This window comes from Micropterus dolomieu, linkage group LG22 (genome assembly GCF_021292245.1).
Source record: "Micropterus dolomieu isolate WLL.071019.BEF.003 ecotype Adirondacks linkage group LG22, ASM2129224v1, whole genome shotgun sequence".
Classification (NCBI taxonomy): Eukaryota; Metazoa; Chordata; class Actinopteri; order Centrarchiformes; family Centrarchidae; genus Micropterus; species Micropterus dolomieu.
Genome location: NC_060171.1, coordinates 11,736,674 through 11,751,084, shown reverse-complemented (window position 1 = coordinate 11,751,084; position 14,411 = coordinate 11,736,674). Strand labels below are relative to the sequence as shown.

Genomic DNA, 14,411 nt, shown 5'->3' with positions numbered 1-14,411 from the left:
CACTTGTTCAACACTTCAAGATAACTTTTAATTGAATAACCTTATTTAAAAACAAATAAAAAGATAAATGGTCAATGCTCTTGTTAAAAATCGCACACTAAATTGCTAAACATTAGTATGCTACGCCTACGTAGGTACTAATTGGTACTAATTTGAAAACTAATTTGGTACTAATATGAAAACGATAATTCTTTCTGGATTATACTATGAGAAATATAACTGTGTTTTTTCATTTAATGTTAAATTCAGTAGTACTTAAATGTTGAATGTGTCCTAACACAAACAGCCATACAAGAACTTCATATGTAAACTAAACTAAAATTTTTGTTTTCAGTAGTTGACAGTTTTCAATATCGGTCCATTCCGGTCGGTACCAAAAACATATTGAGGTTCCATACCTAGCCCTAGCTAAATGTTAGCATGTAACACTTGCAAGTTAGACTTCCGGATATAAAATTACATTAGAGATTTTCAGCACCGAGCGGCTAACTTCTGGTTATTATTTAATTGTGCAGCTTATTGGACTGAATGGATCAAATTCTGATAAGGTAATTTTGCGGGTTTGTGTCTCTCAAAAAAAACCAACACTGTTTTAAAGCTGCTTCTTTCACAATGTAAGTCTATGCAGAAGAGTCTTTTGGGGCCAGTGTGCATCACATGACGGAACTGGAAGTTGTATTTCCACGATTTAGCCATTATGTGAAATTGGCTTCAAAGCATGTGTAAAAATGCCAATATTAGCACTTTAGCATGCTAATTTTACATTTATGTTTTTAAGCATTTAACTCAAAGCACAGCTGTGGCTGATGAAGTACAGTTTATATGATGTACGTCATATTGGATTCACTACAAGTCAATATCCAAATCATGATAATTCAGAATTTTTCTAAATGCTTTTGGTGCTTAGATAATATGGAAGAGTCTTAAAAGCATACAAACATGGATGCCTCACATCAACACACATTTAATGGATATAGTGCTGTGTTGTCTATGCACTGAATTTAACCCTCACATGACCTACTCTGCAGCCATACAACCATCTTGAGGTTTACCATGAGATGTCGTTCGCATATAATAAACATGTACATTTTTCCCACTCCTACTATCCATCCCATATAAAGTAAATGTGGCATTATTCTGATGAAAGTTAAGCCTGAGAGGATACATTGGAGATATCCTTATAAGGTCAAAGTACAATGGATACACGCTTTTGAATTTGGAAAAATGACATGCCCCCTGGCATCATCTGCTCAGGGAAAGCTTCAAATTATTTGCTCTACTGGTGGTAAACATACAACATACATATATTTTTTATTTATATAGATAAGTTTTCTTCTCTTGTGTGTAATAAACATAACTACCTTGCAGGGCCAAAGTGTTCTAATCATATAGAAGAAACGCAGTGTAGCCATTCTTCACACACTCATCTAATTTCTAGGTAAGGTGTATCCTCTCAACCGTGTACGCCAATCCAGTTCAATCTGCTAACAAATCTGTAGAGTAACATGCAGTTTTATCTACGAAGGGTCAGACGAAACATGCACAGGGAGGGACAGAGTATGCTGGAGAAGAAACCTACCTCTGTTCATTTGTCAGCATAAAGAGAGGAGGAGAGCTCCAGCGGGAGTGGACTACCTGTGGTGGGAGGAGTGGGGCTCTGACACAGGCATGCACACAGCTGACAACTTGACAAGCTCCCTCACTGGTCACATTAGTATTCTACAGTACATACTGCAGAGAAAGAGAGCGGGTGGAAGGAGAGACAGGAGAGGGGGAGAAGGAAGGAGGAAGAGGGAAGGTAAGGTGTAACAAACAGAGGTGAAGGAAAAAGGGAAATGTAGAAGACTGGTCGGAAGGGAGACAGGGGAAGCGGCGAGTGAGAAGGTGAATCAGGGAGACAGAGACGTGTGGGTGTGGGTAAAAGAGAGAGGTAGTTAGGGCAAGGCAAAGTGCTGATTCTTGAAATTACTCACAAGTTTTTCTACATTCGATTAATTCAACAAGGCACTTTGAAGATGACCTCTGCGTCTCCTCCGCATAGCAGATTTACAGTGTATCTTCATTAGATGAGTGAACAGGAAGTGTCTGAGGGTGTTTTTCTTTTGCCAGAAACATCTTATACATTTCCTGATTCAAATCCTTCTTCCAACACGAGCTACTGTATCTGCAGTGAGGTGCTTTATCGACAAACTGACCTTGCCTCTGCAGCGGCTCCACACAGAGAATAGTGTGGATTGTATACTCAGGCATAAAATGCTCTCTGATACAACTTTGTTGAGTCCATCCATCCATCCATCCATCATCAACCGCTTATCCTGCGTACAGGGTCGCCTATCCCAGCTGACATTGGCCGAAAGGCGGGGTACACCCTGGACAGGTCGCCAGTCCATCGCAGGGCCACACATAGACAAACAACCACTCACACTCACATCCACACCTAAGGACAATTTTGGAGACACCAATTAACCTTGCCTGCATGTCTGTGGATGGTGGGAGGAAGCCAGAGCACCCAGAGAGAACCCACGCAGACACGGGGAGAACATGCAAACTCCACTTTGTTGAGTGTGAAAGAAAAACAGTTATGAATATTATCACCAATGGACATAGACAGTGGAAAGATGGCTACATTACAATATTAATAATGAAACAAGCCAATATTTATTTAGGCTAACCACAGACTCAATACTATTAAATCACAGATAAAGTGTTGTTCAATAACAAATAATTAATATTTTAATTTAAATAGCCATATAGTCACATATCTCCTGTGTTTTTACAACTTTTTCTCATTTAGCATTAGCTATTATTCAGCAGTAGTTAGTAAATGAATAATAAAAAATGAGCATAATCAAATTATATTGGTGAACCAGAATTTAATTGATGAAATCCAGTAGGTTAACACTTTCAACTTAACACTGTATCTGAAAGCTGTTAAATGTAAATGTTATGTTAGTGAGCTTTACATGCTATACCTACACGTGCTGGTAGGTATATTTTGTTACCTTTGGACACAGCCGGGCTAGCTGTTTGCCACTGTTTTTGGTCTTTTATTCTAAGCTAAGCTAAATTGTCTTAACCTTGCCTTAATCAAGTAATTGAGTCATTTTATGTGCACTTTACTTTCGGCAGGTGACAGATATGATGCTCCAGGATCAGCACTACCCAGACTGGGGCAAAGCAGCCAGAAGGTTCTGGAAACAAGGCAACAACAGGATTGTTCTCTTCTGGTATGTTGTCTGCTTCCACTGGGATGAAATGTCTGTGAGGCCATGTGTATCTTTGCCTACATGTACATGTTAAAAGTTCATATAAATTTCTCTACCTACTAGCTTGCTAATGAATTATTTATTCCAACAAGGCTCTGTAGATGTGTGTGTGATATGTTAGGGCTGCACAATAAGGTAAAAAACAAACATATTATGATCTGCAATATGATTCATGATTAGTAGGAATGATAATTTTTGCATTACAATATTGATTTTCACAGAAATAAAACTATTACAATCATGGTGATGTGACATTTGTTGGAGTCTTAACCAAACAGACATGTTTTCTTACATCTGGAGAATAAGATTTGTGCTGTGGTATCTCGGCAGCACTACAGTACTTCATTATAATGCTCTTATGTCACACTTTTGACCTTTATCAAAAAATTGTACCTTCTGCGAATTGCACTTGGTCATATTGTGATTTTGATAGCATTTTGATTACTTGTGCAGCCCTAGTATATATGTGTATATGTTTGTGTGCACGCATATGTGGTCTCTCCAGCCCCGTTGCAGGGTTACCCGCAGTCAATAGCCATGTTAATCTTCCCTCATTCAGTGTCAGCACCTTTAATTGGTAAAACAGGATGAAAATCAATGGACAAAACAAGGTCGTGGTGCAAACCTTGGCCCTGCCTTTTATATCTCGTACCACGAGCTGTGACCCTTAAATAACTGCTAAACAAATGCTGCAAACCATGTCCGATATGCCCATTACTAGACGGCAAAGTAGAATTGTTCCCTATCTAGATGTTTTACATCACCAGTGCACGGTCCCAGCGGGGTTCATTCACCAGAGTGGCTCAGCGCTGTCAGTCAAAGATGACATGCGAACGCCTCTCCAGCAGTTCATTTTAGGGTCATAGCGAGATGTGAAGGAGAGAATATGGTTGAAACAGTTTGACATCTGTGTGATATGTACACAGAGAGCTCAAGACATAGACAGAACTTCAGAGACATTTCGGCTGTGGTGTTTAACATTTCCTTTCGCAGAATTGATTCACCTGCAATTAGGATGCAAACAGACGAATTGTTCTGTGACTTTTTCTGCAGCCCTTCATTTTATTGATGGATGCCCTGACGCACACTGTCACAATCAATGCCAGATTTGACGAGCCGCTGTTGGAAATTCAGAGCTTGAAATTTGATTGATAAATGTGTTAACATATCTTGTCAATATGCGCTGAAGCGTCGTGGCAAATTGTAAAGGACAGTGCCAAAAGCCGGCCATGCTGTGAGGACCCCACTGTGGAATAATAAAAACCCTCCAAATGTTTCTCCCTAACAGAAATGGGATATGAGCTGGCATTCGCTATCTGCAATGCAGCCAGCCAATGTGTGGTGTGAGAATGCACACAACAGAACAGTAATCACTTGGTGACATTGAGACAAAATAGACAGTGGAGAATAAAACTAGCCTTTGTCAATGTGCCTCTCTTCAGATGGCTAAAGATTTTTCCAGTTAACGATGAATGCAGAATTACAGCAATGTGACATAAACACAATTCAGACAGTGTGAAAGAACGCAAAAAAACCCACAGCAATCACTGGATGCAGGTAAATGAAATATTTTGGCTCATGTTAAATATGTAAATACATGGAAATATATATGCAGTAGGGTTTTGAATTGCATTGTCTCTGCATCCACAAACAGACAAACAGACAGAGTTTTTCTCTATGCACATTCATCTTCCTGGAAGCTTTATCTACTGCCATTTTTCAAATCCAGGTGAAATTGCTGTTCAATACATTATTGAGCCCATGAAAAAAAAGAATCTGAATAGTATTTGATTTATCTTTTCCTGCATTGGGCGTACGTGAGAAAGTGTACCTGTTTGTCTTCCATGATATACAATATTCACTGCGCACCTCATCTAGTATAAAATTTTGAAATTGTATTTACATGTTTTCTCAAGGTCTTTCTTCTCCTTCCTCTTCCCTTCACTCCTCTTCTTCCAATGCCTTCCTCTCTTTCTCTCTCCTTGCATTTCCCCTCCCGTCGGATCTTCTCTTCTCTTTCCTTTTCCTTCCTCTCTTTTCTTTGCCTTCTTTCCTCTCCTTTCCTTCATTATTTTTTCTTCTATCCTTACATACTCTCCTACTTCATTTTCCTTCCTTCCCCTCCTCTCCTATGCTTCCTTTTCCTATCATCTCCCTTCATCTCCTCGTCTCTCATCTGATCTCCCTCCTTCCTTTCTCTGCTTTTCTCTCATCTCCTTTTTCTCTTCTCTCCTCCCCTCTCATCTCATCTCCTTCATTCCTTTCCCTTTTTTCTCTCCTCTCCTTTTCCTTCCTTCCTTACTTCTTCTCTGTCTTTCCCTTCCCTTTCCTCTCCTTCCTAATTCCTGCCTTGCTGTCCTCTCAGGACAGTGCTCTTCTCTCTGACATCAGTGGTGGTTCTGGTCATCAGTACCGACTGGATCAGCTGGGACAACCTGAACCGAGGCTTCCTACCCAGCGATGAGGTCTCCAGAGCCTTCCTGGCCTCCTTCATTTTGGTGTTCGACCTTCTCATTGTCATGCAGGTAGACAGCTCCCCTGTGGCCAATTAAAAAAAGGGAGCTGGGACCTCTTGGCTTACTCTGCCTTACCCCCCCACCCCCACCCCACCCATCAATGGGGCACTGTAGCACAGAGCAGCGAAAGGGGTGTTTGATCACTCTCAGTTGGCATGGACACAAACACGCGCGTGCACGTACACAAATATATAGATATACAAACTGTTGTTTACTCCTTTACATCTTCTCTGTTTCAGTCCCTCCATCCCTCTTTCCCAGGCCTCAGCCATGAACTCACCCTTTCTCCCCCACTCCCCTGTGAGCCTAGTTTATTTTCTTTAATGATGACTCACAAGATTTGAGTCAACCCCCCCGTCCCCGTCCCCTTTTCCCATCCAATGTCCTCCCTCCCACAGGAGAGTGTACATCAATAAAGCCTGTGTCAGTGGCTCATGAATATGCAAATGTATTTGTCTGGGCTAAAAACCACATAACTGTGTAAAAAATAGAGTGAGATAAGGCAACTTTTTTTTATTATTATTCTTTTTTTTTTTTTTTACGCTGCTAGCCAGGAGCTGGAACCGCAGGCCAATCATGTATGTGCTTTGACTGCGAGCCTAATTCAACACAGCTCCTCCAAATGCTTAATGAACATATTTCACTAGGCCTTGTTGGTGGGTATTAGAGGACACGTTGCAAGACTAATATTCGGTATTTCCTAAATATACGTTTCTACTCTGTTGATTATGCTAATTACTAAGAGGCCACAATTGCAAAGTGTTGCAAATACACCACTCCACAGAACCTGGCAAGGACACCATTATAATTCCCATGGTAATATATATTACAACAACTGTACTACTGTGATTTCCAGACTTATTTATTGAAACAATTCATTATTTTAAGGAGGGCTTCTGGCTGCTCTAGCCAGTAATTACTTCACACTGTGGTGTTTTTCTCATCCATTTACCCAGTTATTGTGATTATGCAGATATATAGAAACCGCTCAGCCTACAGTATGCAAGTGTTTCCTCACAAAGTTGCTGGTGCATCGCTGAGGCTAGCTTTTTCAGCTTCCTGAAAAAGCCACAGACTTGATGTAACATGAAGGGCACACTCCCTATTTTGACATCTCTGTTTAACTCCCCCGGCCGGACTGGACCCCGCGACTCCCTCTCACTTTAACTTGACGGTATATCATTCCTCACTCACATGGATTTGTTTACAACGGGCCCTTCTCATTTTCTGCACAGTGTACAGCAAGCACATTTACTACAGTTATTTATGAGTTGAGTTAGCCTGCGCCGTTACATGGCCCAAGCACTGGGGGCCATCACCACGTTCCACCAGTCAATAAAAATTCATCTGCCACAGCCCTCCCAACAGCTTCATTCACCTCCATCTTGCATCACACACGCCATAGTTAATCTCTCACCTCCATGAGAAAAGATGAGTGGTGTTGTTCTCAAACTAATTAATGCCCCAATTAATGACCTGTCTGGATTTGCCTCCAAGCTGAGTTTTACTTTATTTCTTAGTTTTGTGCTGTTTCTCAGCATTTTCCCAGCTAAATGTCGGATATCCTTCACATTTACATGTGAATTATATGCTGATGTACTCTTCTTATGTTGTAGACACTCCCACTTATTTTGTGGGAGGCAAGTGCATGGCTTAAATGCCATGTCTGTTAGTGCTATAGCAACAAATACTGCAGCTATGGAAGAAGAGTGGAGGACTTAATTAATATCCAGGGGGCCATCAGCAAGCTGTTATGCTGTTCATAGATATTGGCATGGGAGACTCTGGACCACATGAGGATATAGTGAATGCAGACATGTGGTAATGTGATGCAGCAAGACGTTCTATGCAGAACCGAGGGGAAATGTAGCTAATCTAAAAATAAAGAAATGATGAAATGATGTGAGGTTTTTTCTGTAATAGGGATGAAAAAAGCTAATTCGCAAGATGTCAGCACAGTAGAAGAAATGTTTTTTTTTTATACATTTTAATTTTCTTGGCAATCAGTCTGTGATTTTCATTATTTTAATCAGTGTTTTAATTACATGCTTTCATAATAATCCAAAGAAACTAGAGTTACATGAATTAATGGATATTCTTGACTACATAAAAACTATATATATTGCACTGAGAAATGTATTCTGTATTATTTTCTGTAAAATAAAGAAAATATAGATTTTAGGTTCAATAATAGACATTAACTTATTTTATTGAAGGAACCATCTCTAGCATCAGATGTTACAAAGTTACTTCTGAATTAATCATATAATTCAATTATTTTATATTTCAATCAATTATAAGCCCCAGACAAGTTGCATTTCAAAGAATTTACTGTTCCTTTACTGAAAAATACATTAACACATAGCTGATCGCAGCGCTGTTTATTGTAGCCTGTTAAGAGTTGGTGTTTTGGACATACTTGTTTTTCACAGGACAGAGATATTTGCATGGGGACCTCATGGAAAGTAGCCATCAAATATAACCACAAATAAGCAAAAAGAGCTAAGTAACTCCACAGGGCATGGGCAGCTTCTAAATGTCAGTTTGGGGTACCTGTTGATTGTTGTTTTGACGTTTTTAAATCCCAGTCCACATTAGTACACTCCACAAGCCTGTAAACACACAGCATAGTCTACAGTCTACAGCAGCTGGCACCATGTTTGACCTCTAGTCAGTGAATAAAGAGGCTCCACAGAGACTTCATATCAACTTATGTGAGAAAGTTCAATGAAGTGTTCCATCCAGTAAAGCTTGATACATAGTTGACATTTGTCAAACAGATGTGGTTAATTAAATGGTTTCCTTTTTCTACAGTTGAGGCTACATTATCACAGTGGCAAGCAAAATGTATATGACCATGTGTATTGTGCGTGTGTTTCAGGACTGGGAGTTCCCTCATTTTATGGGTGACCTGGATATGAATCTACCAGGAATGTCAACAACGCATGTGAAGGTCAAGCTTCCTGTCTGCAAGAGTATCTTTAAAGAGGAGTACCACATTCATATCACAGGTATGGGCAGACATGGACACAGCTGCTGCATACAATGAACAGGGTCATCTGATTGTTTCAGGAGGAGTTACCAGTTCTTAACACAGTAAACTAACACCCATATTCATAAAGTGATTAAATGGCAAAAAGAAATTGTTCACGAGGTAGAGAAAACTTGCCCTATTTTTCTGAATTGTATTGTGAATACCAAACCTGTTCTCCCTGATCTAGTTTTCCATTTTCCTCCATCCGGGAAACCGTCTGATGGTTAAACCACAGCAACCATTTATAATATATGTGTAGCTGATGTGGCACACAGGTGGCTCCACCGCTGCAACTGCAGCATCTCTTATCATCTGTCACGTTGCTGTTAATGTTCTCTGTGAGCGAGTATATTTCCAATTTGAAACCATCCTCGCCATTTCTCCATTTTGTTCCGCCGCGTACACACGGCAACTCAAACCATTGAGAGAAGGCAAAACCAATGTTCTTGTGCTAAATGTTAAGCTGTTCAAACACTCAGTGATTCGCAAAAGGTTGTTAACCCTGATGCATTGCATATCCATTAAGCATTATGGAAATGGCTCTGGCGCGACGTGATTGGTTTAACTAAAAGCTTATTAACAGCATATCTTGGGGAGAAGAAGGGCGAGGTGTCACGTATACCCAGGGAGACATCTGCCTGCTATCAGTCAACCTGGGGAGATGGCTGTCTCATGGTAATGTAGTGATCTCGTTAGAAGATACTGTAGAGGAAGTAGCACCTGCAAATGGATCTATCTGTCTCAGTGCGTAAGCTATATGCAAAGAGAATGGAATTCCTGATAAATGAATGTGACAGCATATCTGTCTGTCTGACTCTGCCCTCTAAATCTTGTTTGGAGTATGCTTGTGCAGTACATCAGTCTGCCTGTCTGTTAAATTATCTGTACAGCGCGTGCATGTTTATTCCTTGCTAGATAGCCTAGTTCATAATCTAATAGAAGTCACGTGTCTTGTTACAGGTAAGTGGTTCAACTACGGTATCATCTTCCTCGTGCTGATTTTGGACCTTAACATGTGGAAGAACCAGATCTTCTACAAGCCCTATGAGTACGGTCAGTATGTCGGGCCTGGTGAGAAGATCTACACTGTGGAGGAGCCAGAAACGCTCAGGAACTTCAACCACAGCACGCTCACATATGAGTGGCGCTCCACCAACATCAATCCCAGCACCAACTTGACCTACGTTGAGCGGGATATGTTCCTCCACAGCCGCTACGTTGGAGCCAGCCTGGACGTCAAGTGCCTGGCCTTTATCCCGAGCCTGGCGGCGTTCGTCCTGTTCGGTTTCTTCATCTGGTTGTTTGGGCGATTTCAGGACAGCGAGACCTTCACGGAAAACCAAGACAAGTCATATGAGAGGATAAAGAGGAAGTCGCCGTCGGAGTACAGCAAGGAGATGGGTGTGACACCAGAGGAGACGCATATGACCATGAGTGATGTTCTGAAGCGATCAGGAACGCCGATGCTTCTCTCGGTGGACGGGCCACACTTTGGAGCAACGCCCTCAACGAACTCGACTATTTCCATGGAAACCCAAGAGACACATCCAAGCATTGTGATTGATAGTGCAGAGCAGGAGGAACCAGCAGTTTCTTTTGATGTCCACAAGATATCTCCATGACCTCATGAACTTCTGAAACTTTCAACTGTAGAACTGCAGAAAATATAGTTAGTTCTTCAAGATCTTAAAGTGTTGCTATTCTTCAGATAAGACCAAGCTGCAATAGAAGATAAACAAAACTATTTGTGGGATTCAGGAAAAGGACGAAGTGATGTTGCATGATCACCAAGTCAGTCCTGATGGCTATAGCAGTTGCATTTATTGAATATATTTTTGTAAAACAGTCTTTTAAAAGCCTCTGAAATGGCACCAATTCTGGTAACAAACAGATCTTTTAAGCAGAATGCAAACTCTTAATTTACATGGTGCTCGCTCAGATTTTGCATTTTCATAATTAAATTTTGTCTTGGTAAACTATTTTGGTGCCTATATCAGAGGAGTATTTCTACAGTCATGACACTGCGGTTAGGTGGATTTTATTGTATCACAACAGTGTTACAGCTACACTAGTGCCTTGATATCTCATATGTTGAGATACAGAGACAGAAACATATTCTGACAGACTATACTACTATAGGCAACAAAATGGAAGATGTCATAGTTATGGTCTGCTATGTAATGTCTTGTTAATGCTTTCACATCCTATGGACAATCTTTACCACATTTAATCCTCAGACTTAATCATTTTAATTTATTCTGATGTGATGTCTCTCTTACTCGATTTTAAACGTTATCATTCTTGTGAAAGTGAAATGATTATGGACATCAATGTACATTGATGACCTATTCATATCCCCTCACTTGATATTAGTTGCAGAGATAATAAATGCAATCAGCAGAGATCAAATAGCAAACCAACAAGCCACCTCATGATTGCTTATGGGGCTGCTGCACCTGGACTGAATACCAACAGAGTCAGAAAGGTGGTTTTGCCCTTGGCATCAACATGCCATTGAAGTGCAGAAGAGGTGTCTGCTCCAAAGCTCAGGGGTTCTTTATGTCTAGAAAAACCTTAAAAGTTTAGAAGCAGTTTTGCAGTCATGGTAAATGCATGAAAACATTATTTATTTATTTGAAACATTATACTACTGGAAAAAAATCCCTGATTTTAAACTGAAACCTGCAGCAGTTATCTTTATACTGGCTTTGAAATTGTTCACTTCCTTTTTACATATTTTCCTATGCTATGCAGCCTCTTTAAAATACATATATTCAGAGTTTTTGGTCCAAAAATGGATGCCCTTCAGTTATTTTCTATAAAGTGCAAATACTAACTCAATTATTACTGCATTGCATATACTTTTGACCAAAGATATGAAATAATTCAGTATTTTGAACAAATACTCCTATATAAGATAATATGATAATTTAAAAGATATATTCATGATAGACAGGGTTGAAGGATATTATGTGCTCTTGCATCACTCTGCATTATAATGGACTATAAAAAATAACCACATCCATAACTCCTGAATAACCCAATCCAGATTTTTGTTCAACATTATTTGAATTCCAAGTAATGTAGCCAGGGGTGTGCCACCGAAATAGTTAGTTTCGCAGTGTCTAATTATAATTAATTAATAAATTATAAAAAAAAAGTAATCATTAAATTAAATGTGCTGGCATTTATATATTTATACACTAAAGGAAAACTAACATTTGCCTATTAATTAGCCTAATTAAATCAATTTCCTTATTCTGTCTGTAAATTATAAATTAATATGGAATGGATTAAAATATGAACTCACAAAATGTATTTTAAAAAAGGCTTTTGAACTTCACTTTTTTTATGCCATTTACATTTACTGTGTGTCTATCATCATAATGCATCTCACAATTATTTTCTGCTGCTTCAACATTTACAGCTTTCATTTAATAATTGTTTAACGCCGCCATTTAAAGATGTCTCAAAAGTAGCTGCAGAGACAGAGAACTGCTATGTATTTGTGGGAGTTGGAGCTCCTGTTGCTGCTCACTGTGTTGGATTTCATTAAATGTCTAGGTGACACAATGCTTAAATGTCTTTGATTTAAAGAGAGTTTAGAGCAAACACAGGAACTAATTGTTGAAGAGTATTTGTAAATATTAGAAAGACAGAATAAGGAAAAAGAAATATTAATTGGCAAATTTATTGAATTTTTTGTTTGTTTTTCCAACATTTAAATGTACCTTTTATTTATCGATGAATAATATATTTTTTAAATGTATTAATTGATTATATAAAACACTGTAGAACTAATTAATCCAGTGGCACACTCCAGACTGTGAGTGCATGTATGTGGCTGTGTGTGTACAATTTGGAGGTATTGTGTCATTTGTGTCTGTAAAGGATGTTTTATACTTAATAGTGCATGGTGTGTGTGTGTGTGTGTGTGCGTGTGTGTGTGTGTGTGTGTGCGTGTGTGTGTGTGTGTGAGAGAGACACACACACACGTGCGTAGGTGTTTGCTACTACGCTTGTTTTTGACAAAGGCCATTCTGTGAAGAGGTCAATTTATTTAGCATAATTGCTTTGCAGCTCTTGTTTCTGTAATTATCCTTTTATACATTACAGCTCTGTGAAGACATTAGATATTAGTGTCTCACCAAAGGGCAGAACCTCTTAGGACTTGAAGGTGATCTAATATGTTTGTAATGTATTGTGTTTAGGTTAAACCTGAGCATTTCCTCTTTGTTGCTCATACTATTTTCATTGAATTGTATTGCAAAACTGACACTTCCTTCAGTTCCTGTATGTTTGTGCTTTATTTAAAGCAGAGTAAATGTCTTGTGTACTGTATGTCAGTTGAACCTTGTGTTACCAATAAATTAATACATTTGCTATATACTCCATTTTGTTTATACCACTTTGTGAGATTCAGTACCATCAGAATATTTTTGACCAAGGTTGCTGATCTCCTTAGATAATTTCCAGTGAGAAAAGTTCTAGTTTACATTTTTGTATATGCTTGGGAAATCGTTGCCAAGCAACAGCACAGGTCAAGCTTCTTGCAGCTGTTGACCCAATTAATATTTGCGATATGAGAAATAATGATACTGTCTTCACAAGGACACTTGAATATATAGCCTGCATACACATGACACCTGGCTTAGATTAGAGTCCTGCTCTAGGCCTATCTGCGCTTTGATTTATGCCAGCAGGAAACAATTTTAATTTGTTGTGTGTTTTGTTCCCCGACAGGATTTGTTTCTATAAAGTGTATATGAGTAAATGAGTTATAGATTGGTTTGTAAACATCTGAGGTAGGAAGAGTGAACAGAATTTGTTTAAGGTAGTGGTTCCCAAACCAGATTTGGAACCTCTCCAGTTAGTTATGAGCTAAGCCTGAGGGATCATGAGATCAGAATCAGAATCAGCTTTATTGCCAGGAATACACACGAGGAATTAGACTCAGGATTGTACATTGCTCACGATGTGCTTACTTATATAATAATACTATAATAAAATCAGAGAACACACTACAGAGAACACATATACAGACACTATAAAAAAAACAATATAGACAGATTGAGACAATAGTGCAAAGGATGCAGGAGTAAATTATTATAATGTACGTGTCAGAGGTGGATGAGATATACAGGTGCACATACACATACATGCATACATGTACACAGTGCGATGGAGCATAGTGCAAAGAACGCTGGAATAATTATTAATAATATTATGATTGTTGTTATTCCTAACATTTTTGGTTTTCTAGCCATTCAGGAGGCATGGCTCTAGTGATGGTAAAGTCAGTGTGTCATGAGGCCCTCTACTTTGGTCCAGTGTGAAATATCTCAAGAACTAATAAATGGATTGCCTAACGCACACATTCAACACAATGTTTTTGGTCCCCTGACTTTCCTTTAGCTCCACCTTGAGGCTGACATTTGTTGTTTTTAATAAAATGAGGCACAAAACATCTAAGAACTCTGTTTTGCCATGTGAGAGTTGGTGGACTGCCTTTACATAAATAAGCTAGCTTAATCATTGTCAATTCTAAAATGGTCATCTTCCATAATGGCTGGCACGTGTGCTGAATATAGCTCG

At 39.2% G+C, this 14,411-nt stretch overlaps 1 protein-coding gene across 6 annotated transcripts in view; it reads left to right on the top strand.

The window, feature by feature from the left end:
• The window catches only part of tmem117 (transmembrane protein 117), a 44,202-nt gene extending 30,992 nt beyond the window's left edge, over positions 1–13,210 (top strand). For all 6 annotated transcript variants that reach the window (XM_046038555.1, XM_046038554.1, XM_046038557.1 and 3 more), the window contains 4 exons: positions 3,130–3,227; positions 5,632–5,791; positions 8,664–8,793; positions 9,777–13,210. In XM_046038555.1, the coding sequence (XP_045894511.1) occupies positions 3,130–3,227; positions 5,632–5,791; positions 8,664–8,793; positions 9,777–10,438 (1,050 nt within the window). In that variant the 3' untranslated portion in view covers positions 10,439–13,210. The remainder of the gene's footprint in view (positions 1–3,129; positions 3,228–5,631; positions 5,792–8,663; positions 8,794–9,776) is intronic.
• The last annotated feature ends 1,201 nt before the right edge of the window (positions 13,211–14,411 follow it).